Source organism: Saccharomyces mikatae, assembly GCF_947241705.1.
Source record: "Saccharomyces mikatae IFO 1815 strain IFO1815 genome assembly, chromosome: 5".
Lineage (NCBI taxonomy): Eukaryota > Fungi > Ascomycota > Saccharomycetes > Saccharomycetales > Saccharomycetaceae > Saccharomyces > Saccharomyces mikatae.
Window position 1 is genome coordinate 209,858 of NC_079260.1, and position 20,747 is coordinate 230,604.

Here is a 20,747-nt window from a genome sequence, read left to right on the forward strand (position 1 = left end):
AAATTTTCTTATGCTTATGTTCTTCGTGACGCGTCTTCGCGTAGAAGAGATTAATAGCCAAATGGCGAAAAAAACATATGAAACAAGTCAAAAGGAATCTTGAAGACAAGTTCAAAAGCAAGGATATTATTTCACCAAATAAGGTACGAAGCGATGAGTGCGGGTATCGGAGAATCACGTACAGAGTTGCTTACATGGCTGAATGGGCTACTTAACTTGAATTACAAAAAAATCGAGGAATGTGGGACGGGTGCAGCATATTGCCAAATCATGGATTCAATTTATGGAGACTTGCCAATGAACAGAGTAAAGTTCAATGCCACGGCAGAATATGAGTTCCAAACAAATTATAAAATCTTACAGAGTTGTTTCAGTAGACACGGCATTGAAAAAACAGTGTACGTTGATAAGTTAATCAGATGTAAATTTCAAGATAATCTAGAGTTTTTGCAATGGTTGAAAAAACACTGGATTCGACATAAAGACGAAAGCGTATATGATCCAGATGCAAGACGCAAGTATCGTCCCATTATGGCGAATAATAGCGCAATAAAAACTCGCACAGTATCCAACCCTACCAGTACAAAAAGGTCATCGAGCACAGGGGCAGGAAGCACCATACCAGGAGGTTTACCGACGAGACATTCCTCGTTAGGAATGAACACTAGTAGAAAAACCAGTGTAACACAAGGTCAGTTGGTGGCGATACAAGCGGAGTTGTCCAAATCTCAGGAAACAATTGGTTCGTTAAATGAAGAGATAGAACAGTACAAAGGAACAGTAAGCACTCTAGAGATTGAAAGAGAATTTTACTTCAATAAACTGCGTGATATAGAGATCCTAGTCCACACTACGCAAGATCTAATAAATGAAGGTGTTTATAAATTCAATGATGAAACCACTGCGGGCCACGGGAACGGCAATGGGGGTGCATTATTACGGTTTGTTAAGAAAGTGGAAAGCATTTTGTATGCTACTGCGGAGGGATTTGAAATGAATGATGGTGAGGATGCATTAGATGATAAAAATGCGGGCGAAAATGGAACTGTACCGAATGAGGGCGGCTATGTGAATATAAATGACGATGATAATGGCAACGAAAGTAATAACCGAGATGTGATAATGCAGAATGATGGAAGTGAGACTGGCGTGAACAACAATTTAATTATCGACGAGGAAACGTTTTGAGTAAAAAGAAAAAATATCGTTTTCGAATATGTAATATTTTTTTTAGTTTTTTTATTACTCGTTATTAATATTTATATACATGTATAATATTACTAAAAGAAAGAGGAAGTAAAATAAAAGAATCCGAAAAGGAGATCGGGTTGAAAGGTAAAATAATGATAAATTTACCGCTTAATTTCTCTCTAATCTGTTGCCGCAGGTGCCGCAGGTGGTTCATTATTGTTCTTTGGATCTAGGTACTTTTCAAAAGCCTCGTTTCTTTCCTTGAATGGTCTTGGACCTAATAATCTAATCATATCTTCTCTGGTAATTGCCTCCTTACGTAATAGCTCTTTAGCGACGAGATCGACCTTGTCTAAATTCTTGGTTAGTAATTCTGTACAAGCTCGATGAGCACCATCTATTATGGATTTAACTTCTAAATCAATGGTTCTTGCTGTTTTATTACTGAACGGTTTGTTGACTTTGAAATTTCCATCATTTTGATCAAATGATAGATAGCCAATTTTGGGTGACATTCCTAAGGACGTGACCATTGCATTTGCCATCTGGGTGACCTTTTTGAAATCGTCATGTGCACCACTAGTAACTGATGGGAAATGCAGTTCTTCAGAAACGCGACCACCAAGGGCCATGATCATTCTATGCCTGAATTGTTCCTTGGATATCAAATATTGATCAGGTGGTAAGTATTGCGCATAACCTAAAGCGCCTTGACCACGTGGGATAATACTTACTTTCAACAGTGGGTCAGCGTACTTTAAATACCAGCCGCAAACAGCATGGCCTGCTTCATGATAGGCCACGGACCTTTTCTCCTCCTTAGAAAGAACTCTAGTCTTTTTCTCTAGCCCAGCAATGACTCTTTCAATGGCTTGTTCAAAATGATGGATTGTAATATAGGAGTCATTATGCCTGGCAGCGATCAAAGCGGCCTCATTACAGGCATTGGCAATATCAGCACCAGTAAAACCTGGAGTCAAGGTAGCCAGTTTCCCGGAAAGATTATCCATGTCATCTGTGAGAAGGGGATCTAGGTTCAGCTTTTTCAAATGAACCAGATAGATTTGTTGTCTGCCATTGACATCGGGTGAATCAATTTGAATATGTCTATCAAATCTTCCTGGTCTCATTAGAGCATTATCCAGTACGTCAGGCCTATTTGTGCCTGCAAGAACAACAACTTGATCAGAAGTAGTGAAACCATCCATTTCCACTAATAATTGATTCAATGTAGCTTCCCTTTCATCATTAGCACCACCAAGAGCACCGCCTTTACCTCTTTCTTTACCAATAGCGTCAATTTCATCTATGAAGATGATGGAGGGAGCCATAGATCTTGCCTGGGTAAACAAGTCTCTTACACGGGAAGCACCCACCCCGACAAACATTTCAACGAACTCAGAACCTGACACAGACAAAAAAGGCACGTTTGCTTCGCCTGCCGTGGCCTTGGCTAAAAGGGTTTTACCAGTACCTGGAGGTCCAGAAAGAATAGCACCTCGCGGAATTTTAGCGCCCAGTTTAGTGTACTTTGCTGGATTTTTCAAAAAGTGAACAAACTCCATAATTTCCTGCTTGGCTTCATCACAACCAGCGACATTTCTGAAGGAAATTTTGATGTCTGTCTCCTTATTGAACAGTTTAGCTCTTGATTTGCCTACATTGAACATACCACCAAGACCTCCACCGCCACCGCCATTGGCATTGGGAGGCGAGCTATTTATTTTCCTGGTTATAAAGTAAAGGCCACCAAGCAAGATAATGGTGGGAAGGAATGGAAACAAAAACGTGAGGGGAGAAGATCTCTCAACGTATTTGATAGGTATACGATCACGAGGTGGGATGTTCAACAAATCCTGAATCTGGTCCATCTGCTCTTCAAAAATATCTACTGAGCCAATAGTGAAAGAAACGACTTGCTTTGTGTTGACTAATTCAGCCTCTACGAGGAACTTATTAACGACGTAAATTTTGGACACGAGTCCTTTTTCCAGGTATTTTGTTTTGAAATCTTGGAAAGTCAAGACCCGATTGGAATCGTCTCCTGCGTTGTTACTGGAAGGTGACAGTAAAGAGAATATAATTGTGAACCCGATGGTTAAATACATCGTATTCGCAAATTCCTTGGATTTGAAGTATTCTGATAGAGAGTTGAACTCATTTTTTTTGTCTTTTCCGTCTTTTCCGTCTTTATTCTTGTCATTCTTGTCATTATTGCCATTGCCATCCTTATTTTGCTTATTTTCATTGAGCCTCGATGATGAGATATGGAAGGCACGTATATGTGTAGAACGGTAATTTATGTGGTTAGCTGCCAGTCCAGATACGGTCCGCAAGCGCTGGCGGGCCGGCATGCGTGATCGAAGTACTGGTCTCACTGCCGTTATAGCATTAGCTTTACCAAATGAGAGAGATGTCCACGAGCGAGGCGCCCCCCTTGCGTATCGTTGCCACATCATCATCACTTAATGTACTATAGATGAATAGACGATGCTTTAATTTTGAGATTGCGTAATTTATTTGAAAAGTAGAGTGTGTCCCTTGAGCAATTTGCGTATATATAATATGAGCCAGTTTCTTTCTCATCTAAAATATATGGCTTGAATAAACTATGGAGATGCGAATAAAGGCATTATAAAGATGCTACAAGCATATCACGCGCCACGACGAGAAATGTCGCAAGATCGCCATCGACGGAAAGCACGTGCTCAAGTGTTTCCCGGCCCCCGGCATCCAGCTCCGGGTGAGAGGCTCCTAGCACGTGATCGCCGTGCATCGCGACCTCAATCCAGGAGCGTGAATCGTCACCAAAAACGAAGCGCACGTCACGCACGTCACTGGCCCCAGGTACTACCCGCAGTTGCAACAGCCGTTCGTACAGTGCGACTTCTATAGCATCGTTACCCGACTGTGCAGCCCAACGAGCACGCAATTGAGCACACTCTTCACCACGCTGTTGCAGCAGCGAGTCCAGCTCGCGCGATTGAGCTGCTAAAGTCGATTGTCGTCTGGATAACTCACATTCACGCTCATGATAATTTCTCCACTGCTCTCTTGTAGTGTTGGTAGCTTGTTGGGCCGCGTGAATCTGCTGTTGCAGAGCGGTGCGCTGAGTACTGAGTCGTTGCAGTTCATCTATAAGGTGCCGATGTTGGTTGTGTAACTGACGCATCTCGGCTTGGAATTGTGCCAGCTGCTGACGGGCGTGGTCTTGTTGACGTGTCAATACCTGGGCCACGTCCTGTTGGAACCCCTCCATTTGGTGCTCAAGATCCGAAAATGCGTCTATACTTGTCATTCTTGTACGTGTACGTGTATGTTAATATGTGGTAGTGTTTTTTAGTAAGACCGGCTTGCCTTGTTTTGTTTGTTTTGGTTTGGTTTAATTAGATTTTGTTTTGGTTTGGCTGAAATCTTCGAGGAAATTCGCGCTTTCCACATAAAAAGGGAAGAAAAAAGTAATACTCTTGCAATAAAGAAGAGGGAGAGACAGAGGGAGATGCGCATGAGAAGGCGGGAGATTATTAGCACTAAATCCAAAGAATTGAACAGGCAACGCAAATATGTCTGACAATAACAAGGCATATTCCATAAAGTTTCTGACTTTCAACACTTGGGGATTGAAATACGTCTCCAAACACCGCAAAGAAAGGCTCAAGGCCATCGCTGATAAGTTGGCAGGCCACTCGGCACTGGCCCCGATAGCTGAGGAGTTGCTGCCAAATGGCAGAAATAGCGATGGCAACGAAGATTACGACGTGATTGCTTTGCAGGAGATCTGGTGTGTGGAAGACTGGAAGTATCTGGCGTCGGCTTGTGCCTCCAAGTATCCGTATCAGCGCCTGTTCCATTCTGGGATCCTGACAGGCCCCGGCTTGGCAATATTGTCCAAGGTACCCATAGAGTCGACCTTCCTTTACCGTTTCCCTATCAACGGGAGACCGAGTGCGGTGTTTCGTGGCGACTGGTACGTGGGGAAGTCTGTCGCCATCACTGTATTGAACACGGGCACGCGCCCTATTGCCATCATGAACAGCCACATGCATGCTCCGTATGCCAAGCAGGGTGATGCTGCGTACTTATGTCACAGATCTTGTCAGGCCTGGGATTTCAGCAAGCTTATTAAACTTTACAGGCAAGCCGGATATGCGGTAATTGTGGTGGGTGACTTGAACTCCAGACCTGGTTCGCTACCCCACAAGTTCCTCACCCAGGAGGCCGGTTTGATCGACTCCTGGGAACAATTGCACGGGAAGCAAGACCTGGCTGTAATCTCGCGTCTCTCTCCATTGCAACAGTTACTTAAAGGTTGTACCACATGTGACTCGCTGCTCAATACTTGGAGGGCACAAAGACAACCCGACGAGGCATGCAGGCTGGATTATGCCCTCATCGACCCTGATTTCTTGCAAACAGTAGATGCAGGCGTTAGATTCACCGAAAGAATCCCTCATCTGGACTGCAGCGTTTCCGACCATTTCGCGTACTCATGTACCCTAAATGTGCTCCCTCAGGGCACAGAAACCCGTCCATCCACCTCCACCATGCATGCGAGAGCCCATAGTAGAGAGTTGGTCTTGCAGAAATACTCAAACTACGAAACCATGATAGAATGCATCCACACGTACATGAAGACCGCCCAAAGACAAAAGTTTTTCCGTGGCCTGCACTTCTGGGCCTCAATACTACTCTTGATAGCGTCACTGGTCGTGACAACCTTTACTGCCAATAAGGCAGGCTGGTCCTCCATCTTCTGGGTCCTTTTTGCCATTGCTGTCTCTATCTCCGGCACCATCGACGGTGCGATTTCATTCCTATTTGGAAGATCGGAAATCAGAGCGCTTATTGAAGTCGAACAAGAGGTCCTGGATGCGGAGCACCATCTGCAAACTTTTCTAAGCGAAAAATGATATCGTCGGTTTTCTTCTTTTCTTTCTTTCTTAAGTATACGTAAAAAAAATTACTAATATTATATAATGTGTGTAAATTTCGTCAATAGATGCAGACCAATCACAGAGAAAATGAATCCGGCAGATAGGAACAATACGACAAGAGAGTCGACCCTGAACCCGTTGGCTTCATCTGTATATAACTTCAAAATTGAGCTTGACGACCCACCAAAACCGGCCTGTCTAGTGGAAGTAGGAGTTTGCTTCGCTTGCTTCTCCTTGATAGATTGTGCCTGTCTTCTCTTTTGTAAGATACGCTGACCCCCTGGTGGAACTGAAGCTGCCATTTTTTATGATGTTGCTGGTCGATAATATCGCCTATCTTATCTAACACCCACTTCTCTTCCTTTTAAACACATTTACATATTTACTCACACTTCTACTAACCAAAAAGTCTTCTTTCCGTGAGTGAGAGGAATTGATAAAAAATGATAGATGAAAAAAAAGACAAATCGGAAAGTTGAGAGAACGGGTAATGCAGAAAACCAGAGACAGAAACAGACCTATTATTGTTCAGCATAAACTAAGAATTACAGTGAATGGCCCGTAGTGCCACCACACTGGTAAATGCGTGAGGAGAAGAAAATCTGCCAAGTCATTCATTATTGCAGGTATGATTACGTCCTCGGCATTTTTCTTCCCTTACTTCATCGTGTTTGATTTTTTCCCTCCTCTCAGCTGCGCACAAAGCACTCTTTATCCTCTAGTACTACTGCACCGAAAAAAAGTCAGTAAGTACCATGGTTTATAGGCGCGGGCGTGCAACCTTAAAGTGAAGGGGTGGAAAAAACTTTGGGAAGGTTTGGTTCTCGTTACGCATAGAGTAGTTGGTAGGTATAACAGTGAACAATTGCTATCCCACATAGCGGCCTCTACTGCAACATATAGCACACGTATTATAAAACAAACATTATGGGTCTCTGCGCATCTTCAGAAAAGAACAGCAGCACTTCTGACACGCAGACCATCAGTGCTGGCAGCGCTGACAATGCTAAGGTATCGTCTCAGCAGCAGCTACAAACACAGCGACAGAAGACTGCAAGGACAGTCAACACAGTCAATCAACAGCAGAAGCAACAACAGCGGGGTGGGCACGATATTAAGGGCAACAACATCAGCATTAACAACGCGATATCTCCTACGGCCACAGCAAACACCAACGGATCACAGCAGATCAATATCGACTCTGCCCTAAGGGACAGGACGACTAATGGTGCAGCACAGCCAACAGTATCGGATGCGTCGAGTGGTAGCAATGGCAAAGAGTTGAAGGTGCTATTATTGGGTGCTGGTGAAAGTGGTAAGTCCACGGTGTTGCAGCAGCTGAAAATTTTACACCAGAACGGGTTTACCGAGCAAGAAATCAAAGAGTACATTCCGCTGATCCATCAAAATCTATTGGAAATTGGCAGGAACATCATCCAGGCGAGAACAAGGTTCAACGTTGGCTTGGAACCGGGGTGTGATCTGACACAACAAGACCTATCCGAGACGTTGTCATACGAAATTCCCCGTAACTACACGGGCCAGTTCCCCGCAGATATCGCGGGCGTAATATCTGAATTATGGTCTTTGCCGTCTACACAGGAGCTGATCAATGGCCCCAATGCATCGAAGTTCTATCTGATGGATTCGACGCCTTACTTTATGGAGAATTTTAGCAGGATCACTTCGCCTAACTACAGACCCACCCAGCAGGACATACTGAGGTCAAGACAGATGACATCAGGGATCTTTGATACGGTCATCGATATGGGCTCAGACATTAAGATGCATATCTACGACGTGGGCGGCCAGCGTTCGGAGAGAAAAAAATGGATCCACTGCTTTGATAACGTCACTTTGGTAATATTTTGCGTTTCCTTATCCGAATACGACCAATCATTGATGGAGGACAAGAACCAAAACAGGTTTCAAGAATCGCTGGTGCTTTTTGACAATATCGTCAACAGTAGATGGTTCGCCCGTACATCTGTAGTGCTCTTTCTAAATAAAATCGATCTTTTTGCTGAAAAACTAAGCAAAGTGCCAATGGAAAATTACTTTCCAGACTACACTGGCGGCTCGGACATCAATAAGGCCGCCAAGTACATTCTCTGGAGGTTTGTACAGTTAAACAGAGCGAACCTAAGCATATACCCTCACGTAACTCAGGCTACAGATACCTCGAACATAAAATTGGTATTTGCCGCTATTAAGGAAACCATTTTAGAAAATACTTTGAAAGACTCTGGGGTACTGCAATAAATACAGAGTCAAAACAGAACCAAACTGTATGTCCCTTCTCTCTCATGTTTTTATTTTTTAACAAGATGAAAAAACTGAAAAAAAAAAATAAAAAACACAAATACGTTTTCTCATGACCATTCATTGTACTAGTAATCACAACTATGATACTTAAATAATTTAAATTTACAGTTTTGTGTTGTATAATTCACCACAACTATTCTTAATTCATAGCATTACGCTAATCCCGGGTAATACGTTCTTCTCTCTAGCGAGCTAGTAGCTCCAATTCTCAAGCAGGAGTTGGAAAAAACATTTTGCCACCCAATCAAGAAACAAGGAAGTTGGGTAGCCATTCATCATATACATTAAAAGTGAATAAGGGCAAGAAATAAAATTGACCAAATATAATGGCTAGCGCTGCAGTGATGATGGATGTGGACTCCTCTGGGGTCAATGATTTGCACTATTCCGAAAAGAAATTTCCAGAACAAGATCAGATTCAGGAACTCTTGAACGTTTTGAACGAGATCTCGAAGACTACCGTAACATTGGACCCAAGATACATATGGAGGAGTTTGAAGGATTTGAGCTCTTTGAGAAACCAAGAGCTTTTGAATGCAGAAACCTTATCTTTTACAGTGAATGTCCTTTACCCTGAATCTTCGTCATTTAAGAAAAATCTGTTGAAATTCATTAACTCTAACCATAAATCATCCGTACCAGAGTCAAATGAGCTAAGAAATTCTTATCCGGCAGCCTTTTATTCAGTGAACACTGAAAAAAAGACCATTGAAGTGACGCCTGAAATCAACTGCTTTATACATCTGTTAGTTCAATTGTTTTTATTGGACAATAAGAAATTGGAAGAATTGGTAGCATTTAATAGGAAGGTGGTTATTCCAAAATTATTGTGTTTTTACAATTTGCGTTCCTTAAATTTGATTAACGCCAAGTTATGGTTTTACATCTATTTGAGTCATGAAACATTAGTGCGCGAGTCAACGGGGATTGACAATGACAATCAAAATATAATCCTAAGGTCCACCATGATGAAATTCTTGAAAATTGCTTCCTTGAAACATGACAATGAAACCAAAGGCATGCTGATTAACCTAATCTTAAGGGATTTTTTGAACAATGGCGAAGTTAGTAGCGCGTCCAACTTTATTTCTAAATTAGAATTCCCTCACATAGACGTTTCCAGCTCATTGGAGGCAAGATATTTCTTTTACTTGTCAAAGATTAATGCCGTTCAATTAGATTATTCCACTGCGAACGAATATATCATTGCAGCCATAAGAAAAGCTCCACATAACTCCAAAAGTTTGGGGTTTTTACAACAGTCAAACAAACTACATTGTTGTATCCAATTACTAATGGGTGATATTCCAGAATTATCATTTTTCCATCAATCAAATATGCAGAAATCCCTCCTGCCTTATTACCACTTAACGAAGGCCGTCAAATTAGGTGACCTGAAAAAATTTACGTCTACAATCACAAAGTATAAACAAATACTATTGAAAGATGACACTTATCAACTTTGTGTGAGGTTAAGATCTAACGTCATCAAGACAGGTATTAGAATCATCTCCTTGACTTACAAGAAAATTTCATTAAGGGACATTTGCTTGAAACTGAATTTGGATTCGGAGCAAACCGTAGAATACATGGTTTCAAGAGCTATTAGAGATGGCGTTATCGATGCTAGGATTAATCACGAAGAGGGCTTTATTGAAACCACAGAATTACTGAACATCTATGACAGCGAAGACCCCCAACAAGTATTCGATGAAAGAATTAAATTTGCCAATCAATTACATGATGAATACCTTGTTTCCATGAGGTATCCAGAGGATAAAAAAACTCAACACAATGGAAAGAATGAAAACGGTGAAAATGATGATGACATGCTTGATGGCGATTTACTGGACGATATATCTGATATCTCGGATCTCGATGATTTGGGATTCTTATAAGGGCGCATAAAAAATAAACAACCTCCCATTCATGAAGAAACTAATATGTGTATACACAAAGTTCTTATAAACGTAAATATATATATATAAATGTATATGTATATACTTATTTGATATCAAGGTATAGTGCTTTTTACTTTTATAAACGAAGAGAGAAAAGTGAAGAAAAATGGTTTTCCCTTGTGTTCTGTAGCCTTGTGAAAAAGAAAAGCTGTAGAAAACAACTGAACGTAAAACATTCATCAGTTACTAAAAAACAAGAGAGATAAGAGCAAAGGGAATCATCAACAGCATTGAGTAGTCATCATGACGACAGAAGAAGCAGCGGTAGATTCTAAAACAGGGATCAAACTGGCACTGGACCCGAATTTAATTACATTGGCACTTGGTTCTAATCCCAACTCTAATCTGCATTCACCAACATCAGGGGAACCTGTATCAGAATCTGCAGGAAAGCCAGATGCTAGTTCTCACTTGGAAGGTGATGAAGTTGAAAATAAAACCAAGAAAGATAATGATAAAAGGTTGAAATTTTTAAAGAATAAAGATTCTTTAGTCAGCAATCCACACGAAATTTATGGTTCTATGCCATTAGAGCAATTGATTCCGATCATTTTAAGACAGCGTGGACCAGGCTTTAAATTTGTCGATCTGAATGAAAAAGAATTGCAAAATGAGATTAGTCAACTTGACAATAATAGTAATACCAGTCGCAACAACGAAAAGGAGGACACTAATGCGACCAATGAAGAAGTGCAAGTTGGAGAAGATTTTATGGAAGTGGATTATGAAGATAAAGATGATGCAGGGAATCTAAAGAACGAAACAGAACACAATGCGAATGAAAATGGTGATACAGATAATACTGTTGAAACAATAATGACACAAGAACAGTTTGTTAAGAGGAGGAGAGATATGCTAGAGCATATAAATTTGGCTATGAACGAATCATCCCTAGCTTTGGAATTTGTTTCTCTGCTGCTATCGGGTGTTAAAGAGTCCACAGGTATTTCATCAATGTCACCATTTCTCAGAAAAGTTGTTAAACCTTCTAGTTTAAACAGCGAAAAAATTCCGTATGAAGTTCCTACAAAGAAAGAGTACATCGAGTTAGATATTTTAAATAAAGGTTGGAAGCTACAGAGTTTGAACGAATCTAAAGATTTATTACGTGGAAGTTTCAATAATTTAAGTTCCATATTAAAAAACGAACATGACTATTGGAATAAGATAATGCAAAATATTAGTAATAGGGATGTCATTTTCAAAATTAGGGATAGATCTAGTGGTCAAAAGCTGTTGGCAATCAAGTATGGTTATGAGGACTCGGGGTCTACTTATAGACATGATAGAGGTATTGCTAATATAAGGAATAATATAGAATCGCAAAATTTGGATTTGATACCTCACAGTAATTCAGTAGTTAAAGGTACCGATTTCCTGCATTCAGTAAAGAAGTTTCTAAGGATTCGTATCTTCACAAAAATTGAATCAGAAGATGATTATATATTAAGCGGTGAAAGTGTCATGGATAGAGACGGTGAAAACGAAGAAACTGAGGTAACAAATATTAGAAACCAGATTCAAATCCTGAAAAAAATCATTTTCGAAAAAGAGCTGATGTATCAGATAAAGAAAGAGTGCGCTTTGTTGATTTCTTATGGTGTCAGTATTGAAAATGAAAATAAAGTAATAATTGAACTGCCTAATGAAAAATATGAAATTGAGTTATTGTCCCTTGATGATGACTCTATAGTAAATCATGAGCAAGATTTACCAAAGATCAACGACAAGAGAGCCAACTTGATGCTCATTATGTTGAGATTGTTATTAGTTGTCATGTTCAAAAAAACTTTGTTGTCTAGAATAAGCTCACCCCATCGACTAATCAATTTGAATGTTGACGATGATATCCTAATAATTCGCCCCATCCTTGGTAAAGTTCGATTTGCAAATTACAAGCTGCTGCTAAAAAAAATCATAAAGGATTACGTGCTCGATATAGTTCCCGGCTCAAGTATAACCGAGGCAGAAGTAAAGAGGGAAGAGCTTCAGGAAAACAAAAACATTGACGATGAAAACATAACAACATTGTATAAGGAGATCCGTGCCTTCGACAAACTATTGAATATACCCAAACGAGAACTTAAGATAAACTTACCATTATCTGAGCATAAAACCCCCAGTCTAAGTTTAATTCTTGAGAGTCCTAACTACTGTAATGCGCTGATCCACATCAAATTTGAAGATAGTGCAGAAGCCAATGCGGTGGCCTTTAACACAACATTTTCTGACTTTAAGGAGGTAGAGGATTTCTTACATTTTATTGTTGCTGAATTCGTCCAACAGAAGAAGATGTAACGCTCTGAACCAATTCTTGCATCTATGTACATCACTATGTAATGCTCTTATGATTATTTAGAGTCGCATACGTACAAAAAGACAACATCTTTCTACTTAAAAACAAGAATTCGAGAGCATGGACATGGATAAGAACAACATACCGACAGCGATAGCGACAGCAACATCAAACAAGAACGAACTAGAAACATGACTTACACGTTGGCAATTTTAGGCTGCGGAGTTATGGGCCAAGCACTTCTTTCAGCTATTTATAACGCCCCAAAGGCGGCCAATGAAACTACTGCTGCATTTTATCCTTCCAAGATCATCACATGTAACCATGATGAACCCAGTGCGCAACAAGTTACTGATCTAGTCGAGACATTCGACGAATCCCCAAACGGTATCAGAGTGGAAAGCACTTACGGTGACAACGTGAGTGCTGTCAAGGAAGCTGCTGTAGTTCTTCTTGGTACAAAACCATTTTTGGCAGAAGAAGTATTGAACGGTGTGAAGAGCGTCATCAATGGAAAGTTACTTATCTCGTTAGCAGCAGGCTGGACTATAGACCAACTAAGCCAGTACACTAGCACTGTTTGTCGCGTTATGACGAACACGCCTGCCAAATATGGCTATGGTTGTGCGGTGGTATCCTATTCAAATGATGTTTCCAAGGAACAAAAGCCACTGGTCAATGAGTTAATCAGTCAAGTTGGTAAATACGTTGAACTACCAGAGAAGAACATGGATGCAGCTACTGCATTGGTCGGCTCCGGCCCTGCTTTTGTTTTGTTGATGCTAGAATCCTTAATGGAAAGTGGATTGAAGCTGGGAATTCCATTGCAAGAGAGTAAGGAGTGTGCCATGAAAGTCCTAGAAGGAACAGTGAAAATGGTTGAAAAAAGTGGTGCTCATCCATCTGTTTTGAAGCACCAAGTTTGCACACCAGGTGGTACAACAATTGCCGGGTTATGTGTCATGGAAGAGAAGGGCGTCAAGAGTGGTATTATCAATGGTGTTGAAGAGGCCGCCCGTGTTGCATCACAACTAGGCCAAAAGAAAAAATAGGTTGCTTTGCCTGAAATGTATATATGATTGCTCTGTATCCGTATATTTTCCTTTTATTACTGTACTCACCTTACTTTTTTTTCGTCATTTTCCCGTCCGTCCGATAATGAATCATTACGATGAATGACTACCCTATAATAATGACACTAATAGAAGCATATAAAAGAGAAAAGAAGATGAGCATGTTTCTTAAATATGAGAGTAGTAATTGAACTTAGCTCAAAGTGAGCATAGAAAAATCAAACAACTATGTCAAGTGGTAGTACTATAGTTTCATCTGACAAATCGGAGCGAACATTTAAGCATGAGGAGGAGCTGCCAAAATTACCATTACCCAATCTCAGTGACACTTTGCAACGATTAAAGGAAAGTCTGGAACCATTGTATTATGCTGACGGCTACTACCAACATCCTTTAGACCCAGAGCAAATTGAGACGCTCTCGTCCATAATTAAAAATTTTGAAAAAAATTCAGTGAGTGAGAAGCTGCAGTCTAAACTACAGAGTTACCACGATTCTAGAGATTGCTACCTTGATGAATTGCACCTAGACATCAACAACCAAACGTCTACAAGAGAGATTCAGGACGATGTCCTGCCTAGGAACCCATTCTTAGTTCTCGCAGACGACGCATTATCCAATATCACTCAAGCTGACAGGTCTGCCGTCCTAGTACATTCTGCAGCAAGGTTCATTTCTGCTCTGAAGCAGGACTTATTGCCCCCAGATATCAATGCCATCAATGGTAAACCACTGTCAATGGCACCATTTTTGAACTTGTTCGGTACTACTCGTAGTCCTGTTTTCCAGCGCGGTGAGGTTGAAAATTTCGATTTGAATAAACCCTACACTGCATCTGATCTAGAGGATCCTGATTATACAAGTGATGATGAATATGCTCGAGAAGAATTAGATAACGGTAAAAAAAAACACGAAGAAGACATTTTCACTGGCAATGGTATAACCATCAAAAGACATCCGGATAGTAAACACATTTTAATTATCTCTAGGGGTCAATACTATACACTGGAAGTGCTTGACTCGATGAATAAAATCATATATACTGCTGCAGAACTAACTACGATTTTCAACTATATCATCAAAGATTCATCGGGTACTGAGAAATCAACTGCGTTAGGTAGTTTGACTTCGCATTCTTTTAGAAACTGGAAGTATGCAAGAAAAAGGTTACAAAAAAGATATCCAAATGAACTGCACCGCATAGACTCTGCTCTGTTTGTTCTCGTTTTAGATGAATCACAAGAGGAAACCACCAACGATGATAACGATACTGCTGACATTAGTCAAACGTTTAATAGGACTATCACTGAACGAGACAAGAAATGCACTTCTGCTAATTGTAAAAGGGTGTTTTATGGTACTTCAATAATAAACAGTAAAGGTCATCAAGTTGGTTCATGTGTATCTCGTTGGTATGATAAATTACAGTTAGTCATCACTGCAGATGCGAAGGCCACGGTGATTTGGGATTCCTTCACCTGTGACGGGTCCGTTGTGCTTAGATTTACCTCAGAAATTTATACAGAATCGGTCTTGAGATTAGCTCGAGACGTGAATGCTGGCGATCCTCAGTTTTCACTATGGCCTAATGTCACACAAATGGATCCCGAAACCAAAAAGTTGATGACAGCAACCATAAATCCAGACGGAGAAGGTCCTTCTGAAATTGACCCCAAGTTCGTTGTGGAGAAGATCGATTGGTCCTTCAGTAACATCCTTAATACGCATGTGCATTTATCAGAGACCAAACTAGCAGATTTGATTTCCAAGTATGATATTGTTCGCGCCTCCATTCCCTTAGGCAGAAGGTCTGCTCTAAGGTTAGGAATCAAACCTGATTCGATGGTTCAAGTAGCCCTGCAAATAGCTCACTATGCGTTATACGGCAGAATGGTGTTTGGTTTAGAGCCAATATCCACACGTGGCTTCAAAAACTCAAGATCCTCTTTTATTAATATTCAAAATCAAGAACTTCTAGAACTATGTCAATTATTTATTTCCAGTTCTATCAATGGGACGGGAAAGCTAGACAAATTTATCCAGACCTGTGAAACACACCATGAGATGGTTAAATATGTGAAGTCTGGCTTGGGCTTCGAAAAACATTTCAACGCATTGAAGTATCTCTTCAAGTTTCATGACCATTTTGGCATTCGCTTAAATGATGATGAATCATTGGCTGCTAGAAATCTCTTTGAAAATCCGTTGATTTTGCCCTTCTCACAACCTGAGTTGATTGTTGCCAATTGTGGTAATGCTGCCACCACAACGTTTGGTATAACACCCGCTGTGCCTCAGGGTTTCGGGATCGGTTATATCATTAAAGATGATCAGGTAGATTTGACCGTAACATCGCAATTTAGACAGGGTGACAGGTTAATGTTCATGTTGAATTGGGTCTTAGGTGAAATCCGCTCTTACTGGAGGATGTCCCGCAGCACTTCTCATAATAAAACTGGTGTAAAGATCAGTCCCGTGGTTGATAAATTATACGAAATGGACAATGCAGTCAATAACCTTTCAAAATGCAACGGCCACACTGTTTCTGGGACACACCCAACATCCTCGTCATCACAGGTTAATTTGAACAGGTATGGTGGCTTTTTCGATTTAGAAGGTCATATTGACAGCAGAAATATCTCGAAGTCACCGTCAGTCAAGAATTTACAGAAAACATTCAATGGCCTGGCAATGAGTGCAGATAATGATCATTCAAGTTCCGCAGTATCCGTTCCCACAGAGAAGGAGAAATTAAACACAGGCCATGAAATTTTACAAATCCAACCACGGGAAGTGGCAAGCAATGGACTAGAAGCAGGTAACGAGACGGATACTGAAGTAGTCACTGCTGACACTGATGGTATATCTTCTTCTCCATCAGGTACATCTCTAAATTCTAAGAAACGTAACGTTATCAACTCAAGATTCGACATTGATTTTGATCGTAGTCGCGTGGGTAGAAAGGTGGCAACCTTGGATCAGTAATAACGTCTTTAGTTTACCGATTTTTATTTATTACCAACTTTATGTATAAGCTTGGCATGATCCAGTATATACTTAATATGAAGTAAATGATTACGCTTAATTTATGATTATTATTCGCTTTATTATTGTGACCCGGACCGTGTCTGCGTTTGAAAAAATTTTCATAGAATAGGCCGATGCTGATCATCGATACAAAAGACAGAGATTCCACCTCGACCTCAAATAGGAGCTGAGCGGACAGGGCAGAAAGAGTAGTATACACCGTTAATCATCGTGCATTACAGGTAGACATGAGTGACTTACAAGACCAAGAACCTACCATTATTATCAACGGTAATTTGGAGCCAGTCGGTGAACCAGATGTTGTTGAAGAAACAGAAGTTGTAGCTCAAGAAACGGAAGAAACAGAAGAAGCCAATAAGCCAAAGAAGAAAGTTGCCTTCACTGGTTTGGAAGAAGATGGGGAATCTGAAGAAGAAAGAAGAAAAAGGGAATTCGAAGAAGGTGGTGGTTTGCCTGAACAACCATTAAACCCTGATTTTTCGAAATTGAACCCATTATCGGCTGAAATTATTAATAGACAAGCCACGATAAACATTGGTACCATTGGTCATGTTGCCCACGGTAAATCTACGGTTGTTAGAGCTATTTCCGGTGTCCAAACAGTTCGTTTCAAGGATGAACTAGAACGTAACATTACTATTAAATTAGGTTATGCTAATGCTAAAATTTATAAATGTCAAGAACCCACGTGTCCTGAACCTGACTGTTATAGATCGTTCAAATCTGATAAGGAAATCAGTCCTAAGTGCCAAAGACCAGGTTGTCCTGGACGTTATAAGTTGGTCCGTCATGTTTCATTCGTCGATTGTCCCGGTCACGATATCTTAATGAGTACTATGTTGTCAGGTGCCGCCGTTATGGATGCTGCCTTACTTTTAATTGCAGGGAACGAATCTTGTCCACAACCCCAAACCTCAGAACATTTGGCTGCCATTGAAATTATGAAGCTAAAGCATGTTATCATTTTACAAAACAAGGTCGATTTAATGCGTGAAGAAAGTGCCTTGGAACACCAAAAATCTATCTTGAAGTTCATCAGAGGTACTATTGCAGACGGTGCTCCTATTGTGCCAATTTCTGCTCAATTGAAGTATAACATTGATGCAGTCAACGAATTTATTGTCAAGACTATTCCTGTACCACCAAGAGATTTCATGATATCTCCAAGATTAATTGTAATCCGTTCATTTGATGTTAATAAGCCAGGTGCTGAGATTGAAGACTTAAAGGGTGGTGTTGCCGGTGGTTCTATTTTGAATGGTGTCTTCAAGTTGGGCGATGAAATTGAGATTAGACCAGGTATTGTTACTAAGGATGATAAAGGTAAGATCCAATGTAAACCAATCTTTTCTAACATTGTTTCCTTATTTGCTGAACAAAATGACCTGAAGTTTGCTGTTCCTGGTGGTTTGATTGGTGTTGGTACAAAGGTTGACCCTACCTTGTGTAGAGCCGATCGTCTTGTCGGTCAAGTTGTTGGTGCCAAGGGTCATTTGCCAAACATTTATACTGATATCGAGATCAACTATTTTCTGTTACGTCGTCTATTGGGTGTCAAAACGGATGGTCAAAAACAAGCTAAAGTCAGAAAATTGGAACCAAATGAAGTTCTTATGGTCAACATTGGTTCTACCGCTACAGGTGCTCGTGTCGTTGCCGTTAAAGCTGATATGGCAAGACTACAATTAACGTCGCCTGCTTGTACTGAAATTAACGAGAAGATTGCTTTATCGAGACGTATTGAAAAGCATTGGCGTCTGATTGGTTGGGCTACCATCAAGAAAGGTACTACATTGGAACCCATTGCTTAAACGACTAACAAACCCCCGAAAAAATAAAACTTCATAATTATTAGAAAGAGAGCGGAGACGGGGAACGCGCTAGAAGGAAGGAGAAACCCTATATTTCTGGTTGTTGAAATATGCTCATATATATTGATGCGTAATGGCTGATGAATTTATCCTTTTTTAACCGTTTCCTTTCTTTTATTTTTCTTTTTACATAGTATTCCATTGTATATTTAACATGTTTTACGTATTTTAATAAAAATTACTAAACGCGATAATTGAACGGTAAAAAGTGTAATCCAAGCACTTATTTCAATATTAATTTATTTCTTCTTTAATGTTTTTTCAAAAAAGAAAATTGGCAATAACACTATGGCAACAGGAGTAAGAGTGACCAATCCGTTACACACCAGTACTTAGTAAATTAAGGAATGCGTGAATCTCGAGGTAACTGTTTAGATTCTGTTGTTGACAAAGGCAATTATATTAAACATAGAGTAGATATTAAAAGTTCACCTTGGGGATATTGAAACTTCTTAGAAGAGATTCAATAATTCTACGTAACGATATAACCACTATTTTTTTTTTCGTTTTATACGTTACTTTTTATTATGCTATTATATTTTTTCAATTCTTGTGTTTTCAGCTTCCACTGATTTTGATGACTGTTTCTCATATTTTACGTAGTCATCTAAACACCATATACAAGTACTAGTAAATAGACGATAGTTGACTCTCGCTCTAACAGGGATACTTGACATCTGGTGCCGGCATAGTTTTGGTCAGTGACTAACAATAGCGTAAAGAAAAGAAAATTATTTCTTTGAGGAATATTCTCTACTTTATTATGCTAAAGTTTCGTATAAGTCTGCCATCTTAGTATAGTGGTTAGTACACATCGTTGTGGCCGATGAAACCCTGGTTCGATTCTAGGAGATGGCAAATACTTTTTTTACTCAATGTAAGAATTATTGTAAAATTGTCTTTAGGCACTATTGATTTGGTCAACGTGGTTTGAGAGTATGTTTGGGCAAAGCGAATAGTTCTTTTTTGGTAAGAATTGAATAATATAGATCTGCGCTACAAAATAAGATAAAAATATTATATATACAATTTTTTTAACGCCAGACATGAACAAAAACTATGGCTTTGGGATTTTTAGGCTCTTTGAGATCATTCCACATCCATGGATAAAAAATATTAAAATGATTGGATGAAATTCCAATATTTGGTCTTCTCTGAAAATGCCGAATGGTATGTTGTCAAAAATTAAACCCTTTCTGACACAATATGCCATGCCCAAAACCAAAGCTAACGTGGTTGGCATTGGTAACCCTTCAAAATATTTAGATTTTCCGGTAGTAGAATCTTTGGGCAACTGAGCAACAGTAACATTGAATCTTGCTAGTCTTGCTAATCCGCAAAGAACAAAGAATGATAAAACCATAACATCAAGTGTGGTTTGGAAACCGATTGCAAAGGCAATTGAAGCGGGAGCTACACCAAAAGAAACCAAGTCGGCCAAAGAGTCCAATTCTTGGCCCATTAGAGACGATCTGTTCCTGAGACGCGCTACTCTACCGTCAAGGAAATCGAAGCACATACCTAACAAGATAAAAAAATGGGCACGTTGGACGTAATGAGGTTTACCTGTGAGTGTAAATCTCAGGCAACTCACAATAGAGTAAAACCCGGAAAACCCATTCAGCATAGTAATATAATCTGCCATATGTAAATTCCTCATCATGCTGAAATGGTGTTCGTCACTTGTAAATTTTTGTATATCGGTAGCGTTAGGAGGGGCGAGTGGAGTTGTGTTTATGGAAAATATACTTGAGGCTCTTCTGCTTAATGTGCCACCAACTTCATCAGATGAATACCCCTCATTTTCGTCTCTGCGTTCATCTATGATAACATCTGTGTCTGTGTGTGGGAATTCTTGAGGCGCAAAATCTTCGTCTGATTCAATCATTATTAGTAAGTCGTTTTGTCTTAACGTTGCTTGATAATTAAATTAACTAGATATCCAAAAATGCAACAATTTTTTACAAAATGGGAGAGTAGAAGGGACCCTTCCTTATTTATACTCTTTCCTTTAAAATTACGGATCTTCATTTTGAGATGGCCATGTG

At 40.0% G+C, this 20,747-nt stretch overlaps 12 protein-coding genes and 1 non-coding gene across 13 annotated transcripts; 9 read left to right on the forward strand and 4 right to left on the reverse strand.

The window, feature by feature from the left end:
* Positions 1-153: 153 nt before the first annotated feature.
* Positions 154-1,188, forward strand: BIM1 (microtubule-binding protein BIM1; the record flags this gene model as incomplete). The annotated part of the gene is made up of 1 exon (XM_056221847.1): positions 154-1,188. The coding sequence occupies one exon, from the start codon at positions 154-156 to the stop codon at positions 1,186-1,188; it is 1,035 nt and encodes a 344-aa protein (XP_056081597.1).
* A 182-nt stretch (positions 1,189-1,370) lies between these two features.
* Positions 1,371-3,653, reverse strand: AFG3 (AAA family ATPase AFG3; the record flags this gene model as incomplete). The annotated part of the gene is made up of 1 exon (XM_056221848.1): positions 1,371-3,653. One exon carries the CDS (start codon positions 3,651-3,653, stop codon positions 1,371-1,373), a length of 2,283 nt encoding a protein of 760 aa, XP_056081598.1.
* A 170-nt stretch (positions 3,654-3,823) lies between these two features.
* On the reverse strand, positions 3,824-4,489 carry SPC25 (kinetochore-associated Ndc80 complex subunit SPC25; the record flags this gene model as incomplete). The annotated part of the gene is made up of 1 exon (XM_056221849.1): positions 3,824-4,489. The coding sequence occupies one exon, from the start codon at positions 4,487-4,489 to the stop codon at positions 3,824-3,826; it is 666 nt and encodes a 221-aa protein (XP_056081599.1).
* A 265-nt stretch (positions 4,490-4,754) lies between these two features.
* Positions 4,755-6,101, forward strand: ISC1 (inositol phosphosphingolipid phospholipase; the record flags this gene model as incomplete). Its single annotated transcript, XM_056221850.1, has 1 exon — positions 4,755-6,101. One exon carries the CDS (start codon positions 4,755-4,757, stop codon positions 6,099-6,101), a length of 1,347 nt encoding a protein of 448 aa, XP_056081600.1.
* A 59-nt stretch (positions 6,102-6,160) lies between these two features.
* Positions 6,161-6,427, reverse strand: SBH2 (Arf family guanine nucleotide exchange factor SBH2; the record flags this gene model as incomplete). Its single annotated transcript, XM_056221851.1, has 1 exon — positions 6,161-6,427. One exon carries the CDS (start codon positions 6,425-6,427, stop codon positions 6,161-6,163), a length of 267 nt encoding a protein of 88 aa, XP_056081601.1.
* A 625-nt stretch (positions 6,428-7,052) lies between these two features.
* GPA2 (guanine nucleotide-binding protein subunit alpha) lies at positions 7,053-8,387 on the forward strand (the record flags this gene model as incomplete). Its single annotated transcript, XM_056221852.1, has 1 exon — positions 7,053-8,387. The coding sequence occupies one exon, from the start codon at positions 7,053-7,055 to the stop codon at positions 8,385-8,387; it is 1,335 nt and encodes a 444-aa protein (XP_056081602.1).
* A 389-nt stretch (positions 8,388-8,776) lies between these two features.
* On the forward strand, positions 8,777-10,348 carry RPN3 (proteasome regulatory particle lid subunit RPN3; the record flags this gene model as incomplete). The annotated part of the gene is made up of 1 exon (XM_056221854.1): positions 8,777-10,348. The coding sequence occupies one exon, from the start codon at positions 8,777-8,779 to the stop codon at positions 10,346-10,348; it is 1,572 nt and encodes a 523-aa protein (XP_056081603.1).
* Positions 10,349-10,654: 306 nt separating this feature from the next.
* SRB4 (Srb4p) lies at positions 10,655-12,709 on the forward strand (the record flags this gene model as incomplete). Its single annotated transcript, XM_056221855.1, has 1 exon — positions 10,655-12,709. One exon carries the CDS (start codon positions 10,655-10,657, stop codon positions 12,707-12,709), a length of 2,055 nt encoding a protein of 684 aa, XP_056081604.1.
* Positions 12,710-12,898: 189 nt separating this feature from the next.
* Positions 12,899-13,759, forward strand: PRO3 (pyrroline-5-carboxylate reductase; the record flags this gene model as incomplete). The annotated part of the gene is made up of 1 exon (XM_056221856.1): positions 12,899-13,759. One exon carries the CDS (start codon positions 12,899-12,901, stop codon positions 13,757-13,759), a length of 861 nt encoding a protein of 286 aa, XP_056081605.1.
* A 249-nt stretch (positions 13,760-14,008) lies between these two features.
* On the forward strand, positions 14,009-16,765 carry YAT2 (carnitine O-acetyltransferase YAT2; the record flags this gene model as incomplete). Its single annotated transcript, XM_056221857.1, has 1 exon — positions 14,009-16,765. One exon carries the CDS (start codon positions 14,009-14,011, stop codon positions 16,763-16,765), a length of 2,757 nt encoding a protein of 918 aa, XP_056081606.1.
* Positions 16,766-17,055: 290 nt separating this feature from the next.
* GCD11 (translation initiation factor eIF2 subunit gamma) lies at positions 17,056-18,639 on the forward strand (the record flags this gene model as incomplete). Its single annotated transcript, XM_056221858.1, has 1 exon — positions 17,056-18,639. The coding sequence occupies one exon, from the start codon at positions 17,056-17,058 to the stop codon at positions 18,637-18,639; it is 1,584 nt and encodes a 527-aa protein (XP_056081607.1).
* Positions 18,640-19,485: 846 nt separating this feature from the next.
* Smki_5.trna8H lies at positions 19,486-19,557 on the forward strand. The gene has a single exon. It is a non-coding gene; the product is annotated as a tRNA-His (tRNA).
* A 199-nt stretch (positions 19,558-19,756) lies between these two features.
* Positions 19,757-20,587, reverse strand: CHO1 (CDP-diacylglycerol-serine O-phosphatidyltransferase; the record flags this gene model as incomplete). The annotated part of the gene is made up of 1 exon (XM_056221859.1): positions 19,757-20,587. The coding sequence occupies one exon, from the start codon at positions 20,585-20,587 to the stop codon at positions 19,757-19,759; it is 831 nt and encodes a 276-aa protein (XP_056081608.1).
* Between the last annotated feature and the right edge of the window lie 160 nt (positions 20,588-20,747).